The sequence below is a fragment of the Harpia harpyja genome, chromosome 1 (assembly GCF_026419915.1).
Source record: "Harpia harpyja isolate bHarHar1 chromosome 1, bHarHar1 primary haplotype, whole genome shotgun sequence".
In the NCBI taxonomy this organism is placed as follows: domain Eukaryota; kingdom Metazoa; phylum Chordata; class Aves; order Accipitriformes; family Accipitridae; genus Harpia; species Harpia harpyja.
In genome coordinates, this window is record NC_068940.1 from 71,151,443 (window position 1) to 71,165,025 (window position 13,583).

General features: G+C 36.7%; 1 protein-coding gene across 1 annotated transcript in view; it reads left to right on the top strand.

Annotated features, from left to right (window-relative positions):
• Window positions 1-13,583, top strand: part of HIBADH (3-hydroxyisobutyrate dehydrogenase) — an 86,416-nt gene that overhangs the window by 12,503 nt on the left and 60,330 nt on the right. Inside the window, exons 3-4 of the mRNA XM_052799372.1 lie at window positions 1,444-1,553; window positions 4,042-4,163. Coding sequence (XP_052655332.1) covers window positions 1,444-1,553; window positions 4,042-4,163 — 232 coding nt within the window. The remainder of the gene's footprint in view (window positions 1-1,443; window positions 1,554-4,041; window positions 4,164-13,583) is intronic.

A 13,583-nucleotide genomic window follows, 5' to 3' on the forward strand; every position in this document is an offset into this window, starting at 1 on the left:
CAAGAAGTTTCTTATGCTGTACCCCAGAAATCCTTCAAGATGTTATTCAGCATTTCTTAAAAATGTATATAACATGATTTCTTTGATGCTGAGACCTTATGAACACATTGTATATAAAAAGACAATATATTTACTTAAGGCCTTTAGTATCAAAACTAACAAAAATGATAACAAATACCTGTAGTTATAAATAGATAAGGAATGGTGAAACGAGGTCATCGATTTGTTGATTTGTCTACATTATGGAAAGAAATGAAATTTTCAGGTAGCTGTTAACCTGCAATTTCTTTAATCCTAAAGCCATGTGATATGGAAATTCTAATTAATTAACACTAAGAAGTGCATATAGAATATTGCTGAAGATATTTCATAAAGTTTAAAAACCCAAGGCATGTAATATATCTAGCAGAATAGATCATTGCAATATTATTCGTCATTCAGCAACAATAACTGGAAAATAAATACTATAAGTCCTATCCACAAACAAAATCTAATTTCTGCTCATCTTGTTTCCTGCTTGGAACTTAATTCTTTCCAGTAAAACTACCTGAATGAGTGAAATCAGATTTGATCCTTGTGGGCTAAAGATAAAAGAATAAGCTGTATTTTTTTGTTGCTGTTTTCCCTGAGCTATGAATGTATTAACAATGCATTTTTTAAATAAATGAATTAGTTAAAACTAGTATTGGACAAAAATCTTAGTGGTAAATGCCTTCTGAATAAAACTCCCTACATCAGCGGTCAGTATTTCACTTGTTGTGTATGTATCTTAAATACCATACTGCCTGCCTCTGAAAATGAGCTGGGGAAGGTAATATACCTTTAAAGTTCAGTATGTTTATTTAACAACCAATACCTAACAATATATTTTGAAACTTGTTCAGATCTTTTTGGTGAAGGATGCTTGAGCTGGTAATTTTCTTTTTTAAAAATGTCAACTGTAATATTGTGAGAAACATCAGTTAGTTTATCTGGTTTTTTTTAATGTGAGGCTCAAGAGGTGTATTAAGTAACTTTTTCTTTTTTACTCAGTCTTCCTCTCTTCCAATGCTGTATATAAGACAAGAAAAAAAGTGAGATTTTTGTGATCCTTCGTGTTGTCCCTCCTTAGAAACGTGGTAGAGCAATATTTTGTATAGATGCATGGTTTATTGTGAATTGAAGATTCGTGAATGGGTTGATGGGATGCAAGCATCCCCATTGACGGATGTTCTGGAGGAACTTCTGCGATAGGACATCCTTTTCAATTTTTTTAATTTTTCTGTTACTGGATCCAATTAATCAACATTTTCATTAGGAAGGCAGTTTTTCTTGTGTTCTAATTTTTTACCTAGCTTAGTTGTGACTGGTGACCTACGAATACTAAAACCAAACTCAGCAAACATGTTTGATATCTCTTTTTCAAGAATTGTAAGCTTATATAATTTTTTTTTTCTTCAAAAGGTAACAGATTCCCCAGCAGATGTAGCAGAAAGAGCAGACAGAATTATTACCATGCTGCCTTCTAGTCCCAATGCGAAAGAAGTTTACACAGGAGCAAATGGAATTCTAAAGTAAGAATTTTTTGTAGTTTGGAGAATTCCCACTCCTACTCAAGGCTGTGTTACATTGTTTGTCAAATGGTTGCTGTTGGTGCAACTCTTGCTGTGCCTTCAGGGCACTTAACTTGATGTTCTCCTCTGTTTTGTCACTAATGATATTCTAATTACATGAGTGCTCTTAAACTGTGCTTGCTTTTGAATGGATTTTGGCTAGAGTCTTAATTTTATTTTCAGTAGAATAATAATTTATGTGAATTTGAGGCAACTTAACTGACTATTATCTTTCTTCTCAGTTGCATGTTTCTTTTACCATAATGTAATGTACTACAGACAAGTATAACTAAAATATTTGCTGGCAACAATTATTTGCTCAAATACTTTTTTCTTTAACTTGAAATCCTATAAATGAAATGTTCTGAAGAGATGCCATTGTGTCTCATGGTATTAAAGTGCATTAATGTAGAATAGCTGACAAAGCTTTATTGATTTCTACTCTTATTGTCTGTTTATTACACAAGAAAATATCTAAAGAGTTTGTTTAATGTGAAACAGGTTTTTTTAACTTTTGTGGAGGGATTTGCACTGAGCCTAAAATCCGTAGTTTGCAGAATTCTAATACTCAGAGTTTTTGGACTTGCCAAATTAAAAAATAAATAGTATTTAAACGGCTCTTCTGGCCACATGTGCACTGCTCCTGGCAGGCTGACTAAGGCTACTCAATACCTCTGAGGATCATGTAGGATCTTACTGCTATCCAGGTTAATAATGTAAAGGAAGAAACATACAGAAGACAAAAGTACAGCAGATTGTCTAAAACCGATGATATCTTTTTTAGGTATTGATTGTAGGCAATATTAAAGTGCAGTGATAAGAAAATGAAATAGACGAGAGAGATTTTTGTCCTCCTTGCAATATAGGAAATAATAGTTGCTTCCTTCGCTTACTGTCCGTAGTTTAATTCCTCACAAAGTAGGACTGAGCAGATCTAAGTATCTGTAGCTTAGACCCTTCAGGGAAGAAGGGTAATTGGATCAGTCCCACAAAGCTAGGCAAACAGCTGTGGGAGAATTGTATCCAGGATGGTGGTGCTTTGAAGACTGATTGGCAGTGCTTACAGGTATAATACAGCCAGTTAATCTTTTGACTACTTAGGTGTGGAAAATACCGCAGGGAACAGGGGATATGGAAAGCAGTCCTGTGCTGCTGCAGTTTCTCAGCCTCCATATTCAAGAGAAGGAAGCGTAATATGACAGTAGTGGTTAATTGTCACTTTGAGTGACCTGGTCCTTGGTGAATGGTTTGACTTTGATAATTTTCTGAAGCTTTTTAAGCTTTACTGAAGAAAACATTGATGCTCTGCAGTGTTGAAGGGTTAACTTAGTCATGTTGCTGTGTTACCAAGGAGCCTGTGCCACTGCTCCTTGTTCTGAACATAAGGAGAGATGATGTAGTACTGTATCTGCCATGCTGGTTTTCGTTTGCATGTGTCCAAACTAACTGCAGCAGCTCATCCCTTCTGTGAAAAAGGACAAGTTCTGTGTATGGGTCACTGTTTGAGTCTGGAGCTACAGGGGGGTCCACAACTGTATGTATATATTGAGAGACTATTTCCAGCAATCTAGGTAATTCGATTTAGTGAAATTCACTGTATGGCCAACAGCATGCAAGGTGCAGCAAAGCTCTTCACCTGTCATGTGTAGCTTTAAATTACTCACCTTTTTATGACTGAAAAATTATGTTGTTTGATTTCATGGTGTTTGCTGGTCCAGTGGACATGAAATCATGGTGCAATTGAATGGGAAGAGGGATAAAAATATAATAAATTTTTTATTGTTGAGGGCATTAAAAAATTTTACTTTAATTGCATTTTTTTAAACACATATACAACACTCTGTGTTCTACAGTTTGGGATGCAATTCTTCTGCCTAAATTTACTAGCTATCAGTGGGAAGACCTAACATTTTTCTCCGTGCTTCGCTTTAAATCTGCAGTGGGCTTTTGTGGTGTTAGGTATGATCTCTATGTAGAATAAATCGTAGCAATAATTAGAAGAATGCAGTCAGGCTATTCTGATAAGAACTTACGATATTGTATATATAGAGAAAAAAATTTGTATTGTTATATATGAAATTTTAGGCTGTATCAACATTTAGTTCAGTTGCTTAGAATGCATCTTATATGATCTGTATATGATATGCTGCTCAAGCTTGCATGATGGCAGGTTTTCCTAGTGCACCCTTTTTGTGTAATTTCTTTATAATAGTGTTTAGGAAGAACATCCTTTTTTGTGTTCAGGTTTTATTGTGGTTTAATTCCTTCAAAACTGTGTGGTATATATACTCAGCAGTATACATGAGCAGCTCAACAGAGTTTAAAACTTCGTGTTTATTAGTGTACCAAAAAGTGTCTGTACATTTATCCTGCTGAGGAAAGCCAGTGCCATGGTAATAGCTGCAGATGTCTTGTGCAACAAATACTTAATAATTAATCTTTATTTTAGGAAAGTGAAGAAAGGCTCATTGCTAATAGATTCCAGTACTATAGACCCTGCAGTTTCAAAAGAATTAGCCAAAGCAGTTGAAAAAATGGGAGCTGTTTTCATGGATGCCCCAGTTTCTGGAGGTAAGTCTTCATTAACGGTTTACCTCATATTGGACATGTCTCTTTGTTTGTAATCTCAGCCACCACACCGGTTTGTACCCTTGTTGGTACAAGTTGCTTTTCTTTGCTATATATACAGCATTCTTTTTTTTGTTCTGTTACATTGAAGAAATGTATGTTATTCTAGGAACATTTTTAAGGTTTAGGAATATGCTTTTGTGTTAGACCTGGAGAAACTGAGCTTTCCCATGGTATGGTACAGTGGTCCTTTTAATTTAACTTCTTTCATAAAGTTGTATTTTTATGCAGGTATTCACATCTCTCTACTCTCCATCTCTCCTTCCGTTAGGGAAAGATTGTTTGGTTACCATTAAGCAGTTCTGCTGCTTTTTCATTAATTAAAAAGGAGAGAATGAAGGGGGGAATAAAGGATTTCATTGTCAAGAAAAAACAGAGCTTTCCTCTGGTTTTATAACAGTTGAAGAATGTGGGTGATACTTGTCTATTCTTGGAAGTTGCTAACTATTGATCTCTGAGTATTTCATCTCTTCTAAGAAATAATATAGAGCAGGGAAATCTTTATTTTGTGGACAGAAAGCAGAGAGCAGAAGCATAAAATTAATGTTTTGAAAACAGAACCATAGGTGATTATTGAATTCTTCTCTAAAACCCCTAGAATTAGAAGGTGAGGAAAACCCATTTTGTGTGGGAAAATCTTGGTTTTTTTATATTGCACTCTAAAAATTAATCTAAGTGGCATCGTGAGAATTCTTTATTTTCCTGTCTTTAATGAGGTAATTAAGATAGTTATACCTGAAAGAGAATAAAAATGCAAAGGGTAGGAGAGAATTTGGCCTTACAGAATTTGTAAAAGGTATGATGCACAAGCTAGAAAGAGCATAGCCTGAATTTCAGGTCATGAAGTTGAGTGTGAGTGAGGAGCAAAAACTAACCATCTTTTTAATTTTCAACTGAAAACTAAGGCAGGATTTGGCTACACACTAGAAGCCAAAATTTTCGTCCAAATTCTAGTGTGAACAGAAAGTAGAAAGACCCAGGTAGGCGATATTGAAGAATGTAATGGAGAAGACAAGATTCTTGCTTCCCAGCCAAAATATTGGTCCTTGTTTTATAAAGTTAGATAACTTGTCAGCCTGGGAATAAAAACCACAGAAAAAAATATGTTGTGAGTAGATTATATATCTATCTGATCCTTTTCTAAACACAGCATGGCCTTCTACCTATCAGTTGGGCAATTCTGACATCTTCTATGTGGTTCCCGTCAATCACTTTCCCCCAAATATGTTGTTTACCTGAGGGAATTATTTACCCTTTAGAAATGTCTGTAATTTGTTTTTACCTGTAAGTTTTTGATTTAAGGTTGACTATGCTATAACTACAAAGAAAGAAAGAAAGAAAGAAAGAAAGAAAAGTTTGATTCCAAAACAACCCTAGCTGTTTTGGGGGTTTTTGTTCCTTGAGAAAATGGGGATGCTGAGACTGGGTTAATATGATAACATACAGTTGACTAGTTGACTACAAATGGCTTTTTTGGTGTTAGCTGTTTAACTAAATACAGTTATTTGGTGTTTAGTGTCAGTTACAGATTGAGTGATATTCTGAAGGAGGGGGAAAGAATTGAGACTTAGCTTTCTAGTACCTAATGTGTTTATGAATGCCAAGGAGCACTCTGTACAAATCATGGTTAAAGCGGGCAGTTGCTAGAAACGTGGAGAAGCTTAGTATGTTGGAAAAAGCTTTATTGTTATGCTTTGTTCTTTCCATCTTTCAAGACCTAACACATCAAGTCTTTGGGGTATTTTTGTACATCCTGACTGCATTGTTGGCCTTTAGACAAAACACTAAATGGAGAAGTATGCTCAGCTCTCTAGAAATTGGCAGGCATTATTCTGTTGCTGTGCAATGCAATAGACTTGGCAGGAGTGTGAGGGAGGGCATTTGTGGGATGCAGTGAGGAGGAAGAGAAAGCAGCATGCCTGAACTGTCCTTTTTAGATCTGTCTGTTTACTAGCTGTTGTTGGCAGACAATTCCACTTGTGTTTTTAGGTATTTGGGTGTTGCCTGATGGATGTTAAAGTTCATCTGCACTGTGAACAAGTTATTTCACAAACTAAATAATATTTTGAAAATTGCTTGGTCTATAAACCTTATGGAGAAATAGTGGTGATTTTAATCCTGTCCTGACATTGCAAATGAAGTATCTTAAGGCCTAGCATTAATGCCAGATTTTAGCGGCTTTTTTGCAGCCTTACCCCTGAAAGGTTCTTCCCCTTCATCTTTTTCAGAGCCCAATGTAGTTTTGCCATCTTCTTCATATGATTGGACTACAGCATTACTTGCAGCTTACAGTCAGAATCCATTAAGTGAAGTTGATGCACCAAGTTACTATAGTGTTATTTTGTATTAACTGACTTTTGAAAATACTTCTCATCTCAGTAGTTGCATGCAGATTATGCTGCTAATGCTGTCTAGAGATAGCAATCGCTTTACCCTGGGATTAGGATCTCTTGCAGGTCCACATGAGAAAGTTGTGTCACAGTTCCCAGTGCTGCCCTGATTTGTGAGCATATGACAAATGAGGAAACATCTTCAAAATCCATGTTTATTTAATCTATTTTTTTTTTAATCTAGAGGAGTAAATTTATCTTTTTGCGAAGATTGGATTCTGCATCTTTGTATGTATAAAAGGATTTTAAAGCATATATTATCACAGAAGCATATTTAAAACCGACTTCTGTTGGCACTGAAGACACTTCTGGCTGAGTAAGGGATCTAAATTTAGCCTTTAAGAATGGTGTCGAGTTTGTCCTCCCACTGGTTTCACTGAAAGTATGATACAGATTCTCACCTTGCAATCCAGAGCAAACTTTACTGGTGGTTTCACTGCTGCTGCTGTAACATTTCTCTTTTTAATTCAGTATACAAAATATGCATTGTCTGGAGTACAGTGGGTGAAATGTTTTTTTTATTTCTCATGTGATGCTTTCTTCATTGTAAGTGTTGTTAGTGTTCAGATACTACCTTTTCAACTTGTTTTGCCTTCCACTGACTCTTGACATTGTATCAGCTCTTCTTCTGCTCAAAATGCCTTGTACTGCATTCTGCTGGAACTTCAGAAAAAGGTGTGACAGCTTGATTTGCTTTTCTGTTTTTGGAAGTACGGATAAACTGTTTTCAATTCTTTTGTAAGTATGGTTCTTTAGATCCAATAGTGCAACTTAGTTTGATCTTTCCCCTCACTGTTTACTTTAGCCAAGATAGTCATAGAAAAAAAAGTCAGATTGCTAATTGTTAATAAGAGCTGTCATGTAGAGAACTGTTGTCATGCTAGAATCATAGAATCATAGAATGGTTTGGGTTGGAAGGGACCTTAAAGATCATCTAGTTCCAACCCCCCTGCCAGGTTGGAGCTGGTTAGAAAAGGTTAGAGTTTCTATTCCAGCTGTCATGTCAAACTGTTTCATCCTATAGTACTGTTTCCATAAGCTCCAGCTAACTATTAAGTGATGGAAAGAATATTAGTAGTAACACTGACAAATTGAGGCTTCAGCTCTCTGGTAATGTAAACTAAAATGTGACTCCTAGAAGGGTGAATTGCAGACTTATTCCCTGTATGGCCAGATCTGTACTTAACATGGAGCAAAGAAAAAGATTGTTTAGAAATACTGTGGAGATCTTTTTGTTGATTTCCTTTCAAAGAGCAATATATTTCATGATTCCAGCTTAAAAAAAAAAAAAAAAGAGGACATCTCAGAACTGGAGAAGTGAATGTATTTCAATGGCATGATCAGACTGATAGCTGAGATTAAATAGGCCAAACAGAATAACTGGTGAATGTGTTTCTCTTACTTGAATGTTGAAGGTTTAGTGCAGTGTCTTTTCCAAGGGAAGCAGAGGAGAGGGCCTTGCAGAAGAGTAAGACTATGTCTGTGCACACTAATGCTTGCAAAGATGATTTGAAAGATGTTGTAAGACTAGACTAGATAATAAAAAATAGTAATGAGTGGTTCAAACGTTGCATCTCTTAGCTTGTAAGTTCTACTGTAATAAGGTAGCATCATTGATATGTTTGCCAGAGTAACGCTGGTTTAATAGACCTCTATTTTGTTGGAGAGCCTTCGTAGAGCTACTTTTTAACTGGCTTTCCTAGGTTGTGCTTACTTTGTTTCTTTAGCTTTGTGCATTTTTAGAGAAATGCAATCTTATGACTTCATGGGAGTGGAAGAGTTGGTTGGTTGAGTCAACGTCTCTAATTTGAGAGATTATGTACTTTTTTGATAAACAGAAGGCATGAAATAAGGAATCTCCTGTATTCAGTGTTATAGAGGTTTTATTTGGTTTTGGCTTTTTGGACTGCTAATGCAGTGATCGGAGTATCTGTTAGGATCCTTGAAACACTGTCAAGACAAAGCAGGTTCATGAATTTAGAACTAATAATTCTGATCTATCCCCCTCAATGGCAGGTGTTCTTGTTGGTGAGGAAAAGATCTAAAGGCATAGCAATATTTGCTCCATTGTTATTTCTGGATTTATGCTTTTATGCTTTATTTTTAAAGCCTAAATGTGTATACTCAGAATGGCCACAATGTTCTCTGTGCTGATCATACTGAGCATAGCATTTATCACCTCACTACTTCTTCTGCTCTTCCTCAGTCACTCCATGTCTTGTCTAATCTTTTCTTTCCTGACATGTTTCTTAATTTCTCTGTTTCCATTTTTGTTGAATGCATCTGATCATACTCATTTTTTGCAAAATTTATGATCCAGGGATGGTAGTAGAAATTATGATGTACAACTTTAATGTTAAAGTTAGTATGAAAAATGTTACTGAGTTATTCTGAAATTTAAATGAGGTAGAAGTAATGCAGGAAGTAACTGATAACAAAAAAGGGAAGAGTTGGGTGAACTGATTTAAGGAAGCTGAAATGAGGACAAAGAAATACTTAGAAATCTGAGATGCTTAAAAAGTTTCTGATTCCTAATAACTTACATTTTAAACTATTTAACAATACTTATGTTTCTCAAAATAAAGCTAGTTTAATAGACACCTTCTGTTGGAGAGAAGATGGAAAGGAATGAAGGTCTTGAAAATGTTGCACATTGGCAAAATACATATTTTGACACTGGGGAGGGAGGAAGTACAAACCCTGTGCAGCAATCACAATGGTTGGCAGCAGCTGCTGTTGCAGAAGAGTTAGATAGCACATTTACTGGTGTGCTGACTTTGCGAGGGTATTTTTCTTCTGTGAGTCTATTATGCTTTTTATTTTATTTTATGGAGAATGCAAAAGGTAGCAAAGGCAAGGAAGAATAAACAAATTTGTTGAGAGTATCATCTAAAAATGTTCACTGGGGTGGAGGCAATTATTCTACAATGACTAAAAGGGTGGAATGACTGATTTTATTAAGGTATAGTGTATATTTTGGCTATAAAATTGTGTGTAGTCTGGCCAACTTGTGACCGATGTGTAGGGAAACATATCTGTCTCCATTTATTCGAAGGTGTAAAGATGAGTTATTCAGGCTAGCCCAGTGGGATATAACCAGGAATAATAGGCTGGAAATTATTAAGGAAAGAAAAATGCATGCTGTGTCTACCAGGAAAAACTTCCTAATGACATTCTTCATACACTGTGGAATAATTTTTCCAAAGGAGATGGTTGAAGCCAAGTATCTTGACATGCTTTAAACTGTACTGGGCAAAGTGCTAGGAACTATTCTGTAGGGAAAAATCTTTAACTGGCAGGAGGATGGCTACATGATCTAATAGGTCTTTTCCATCTCTAATGTCTACAATTCTGTTGTGTTCTCACACATAGTGTTCAAAAACAGTTAAAGGAAAACTGTCCAGATGGAAGTTAAAAATCCCTGTGGCACTCTTTGAAAAAGAGTAAGGGATAACTGCAGAATTAGAGCCAACATTCCTCATCTCAGTAAAACTGGTTCTAATATCCACGGCTGTATGTGAGCTGTTACTGCATTCCTAATAGCTGCTCTGTTTGCTTGTGGTTACTTTAATGCTAGTATCTGGCTCATCCTGTCAAGTGTTCTGAGATACACAGAGTAAGAAAGATTTTCAAATTTCAGCCTATCATAAGTCCTAGGGAATAAAAATTAATTTATTTCATTTTCTGAATTTTGATTGCTTTTTCTGGAGAACTTTTTAAGTTAAGGAGTTGCAGGTGGTGTTTGGAAATGTTTCTGGAATGCAGTGATGACTTTGAAGCTTTCTACAAAGTTTGTTTTGGTTTTAAACATTCATAGGCTTCTTTTTCTCTCTTTTTGCTCTTTAAACGGAGCCTCTTGTTCACACTGTATATTTTTCATTTAGTCAAAAAACCTAGTGTGACTCCCATGTTTGGGATAGTGGGGATGATGAGCACCAGACCTTAATAATGCCCTGACTCCTCCTGAGTCCTAATCCCGCACTATGCTAAATGTGGATGGCACATGTGTCAGCACCAAGCTCAGCACCATGCACACCAGAGTAGGAAGTACAAACTGGAAGGCGCAGCACAGAGTAGAACTGGGAGTACACTGTGCCTGCACAGCAGCATTCAGTGTGGGGACAGCCCCCACCAGCTACAAGCTTTGGAGGTATCACTGGAGAAAAGGCAACTTATAATGAATCTTCATGCAAAGCAGTTGTACTTGCAATTCAGTGTTGCCTTAAACAGACTTTTTCAGTCTGCAGGTGCAACTCCTGTTGTTTAAAAACAAAAACAGTCCAGAGAAACCTGACTTACTTAGGTAGATTGGGCCACTGAAGACTTAATTTTGTCTATTATTCAGCAAGGGAGATGTGCAGATCTTACACTAGACTGTGAGAAGAAACATTAACATCCTAAGTACCTGAACCAAAGTCTTAGGACACATTCATGCAAACTACTCTGTGTTGAAGAAGACTCCTTTGTAGGCCCATTAAACACTTAAACAATTTTAAAGGAGTAAAAAAAAAAAAAGAAACCCAGATGGGGGAACTTTGCAGGCAGGGACAACTGCCCTTGTTTTGTAGTGCAGGCCTTTGAAATTAAATTGTTTGTTGATCCTCTAAATGGCTGAATCCAGGACTGGTAAGAATGAATGCTTATCTTCTATTGACCCCCATCTGGATGATGCTAGTATTCTGGGTTGCTTGTGTTTCCTTTTTAAAGTCATGGTGATGAGTTGGGCAAGGATGGGATTTATGCGTGACGATCTGGAGCCATTCTGAGTCACTGGTTCGTTGCAGAAAGTTCTCTTGTAGTGGAGGGCACCTTTTGTTTTGACAAGTCTCTTAAGTTGTGCTAATAAAAAAGGGGGGAATGTTCTAGCAGAAGTACTCCCTCTGCGCTTTAAACAAGCACCTGAAAATTACTCCATGTTTATAGTGCTTACTGTAGTATTGCCAATTGTGAGTCAATTCAATAGCTTTAGCTTTTGTCCTTAGCAGGACTGCTCCTGGTTAATCCACAGAGAGCGCATAGAAATATCAAGATTTCCCGATTCTTCCTCCTCCAACCACATTTTAAAAAAACATGATTTATATGATTAAAAGCATAAGGGAAACAGTATTGCCTTTTACTGTTGATAAGAATTTAGGTTCAGCTGTGAGCCTATAAACTATGTAAACATTCACCTTTCAGTTTGTCCAACAGTATTTAGTCCTGTTGGCTCACCGCTTTGATCTACTGAAATGCAGAGGACAGAGGAGAGTCATGCAGTTCCAGAGCTGATGGAGAAGTTTTTAACTACAGTTCTCTTCATGCCAAGCACAACATAGGACTGTCCTGGTTTCAGCTGGGATACAGTTTTCTTCCTAGTAGCTGGTATAGTGTTATATTTTGGATTTAGTATGAGAATAATGTTAATAACATTGATAACACACTGATGTTTTCAGTTGTTGCTAAGTAGTGTTTATACTAAGTCAAGGATTTTTCAGCTTCTCATGCCCAGCCAGCAAGAAGGCTGGAGGGGCACAAGAAGTTGAGAAGGAACACAGCCAGGACAGCTGACCCAAACTGGCCAAAGGGGTATTCCATACCATATGACGTCATGCCCAGTATATAAACTGGGGGGAGTTGGCCAGGGAGGGGCGGATCGCTGCTTGGGAACTAACTGGGAATCAGGTGGTGAGTGGTGAGCATTGCATGGTGCATCACTTGTTTTGTATATTCTAATTGTTTTCTTATTATTATAGTCAATTTTATTATTATTTTCTTCCTTTCTGTCCTATTAAACTCTATTTATCTCAGCCCATGAGTTTTACTTTTTTTTGATTCTCTCCCCCATGCCAGTGGGTGCGGGGGGAGTGAGCAAGCAGCTGCGTGGTGCTTAGTTGCTGGCTGGGGTTAAACCCAGGGACCTGAAGTGAAAACAAATTACTTACTGCACTGTATTTGACCTACAGCTTTAACCCTTAAAACTTAGTTACAATTTTCATTCCTGTAGTTTCACTGGGACACAGTGCATGGAATTTCATAGACCTTAGACAGCTTTAACCTGTATCTGTTCATAAGAAGAGTTAAAGGGTGGCTTGACAGGAACGGAGTAACGCATGGAAATGTCACCATAATGCTGACCCTTCAGTTTCTGTTCCTGGTTCTGTAAGCAGTTATATTTTAATTATTCAGTATTGTGGAAGAACGTTAAATTTGTCTGCAGTAAAATGGAGGAGGGGGGAGGAGGGGGAAGTGTGAAACACTGTGTAACACTTTATTAAAATCTTTACATATTTTAAATAAATCCACATAATAATTTGATAGTATCCCTTTATGTTGTTTAACTGTTGGTAAACTAATGGGTTTTTTTAGTGTGTACTTTAGGTCATTGGCAACAATACTAAGCTGACATGTAATTATTATCCATTTGCTTTATTTGATATGAGTTGCTGCAAACTGTGTAAGATCCTAGTTACACAGTAACTATATAGTTTAACCATATGTGTCAAAAACAACACATTCTGCTGTAATTTTGTTTTCAATCTTGTGTTTTCTTTGCTTTCTGAGAATGTATGGTGGGAATGTGTGGCTCGTGGCTCTTAGTATATTTGCCAGTGGGAGTACAGAGAAAGTCATGTTGACTTTTAGCTCTGGCTGAGGAGTGTACTACTTGTGTTTCACTTGTGTTAGATTTCCTGGTTTTGCTTAAAATCATGACTTTTCAGAAATCAATATAAAAGTAACTTGTTAGATAATCTGTTCAGGTATATGACTATACATAGTTAGCTCTTCAAACTTGGTTGACTTCTGATGTCCAACATTTTCTGATTAAACTATTTCCCAGAATTGCTACAATTGCTAGTAGTCCGAATGCAGTATTTGGGAGCAGCTAAATGCTTTTTGTCTTGAATAAGGCGTTTTACATTGAGTATGCTGGAAGAATAGAGATTTCCTCTCTCTTTTAAAAGTTGGAGGACAATTGCGGAAAGGAGTTTTCGGT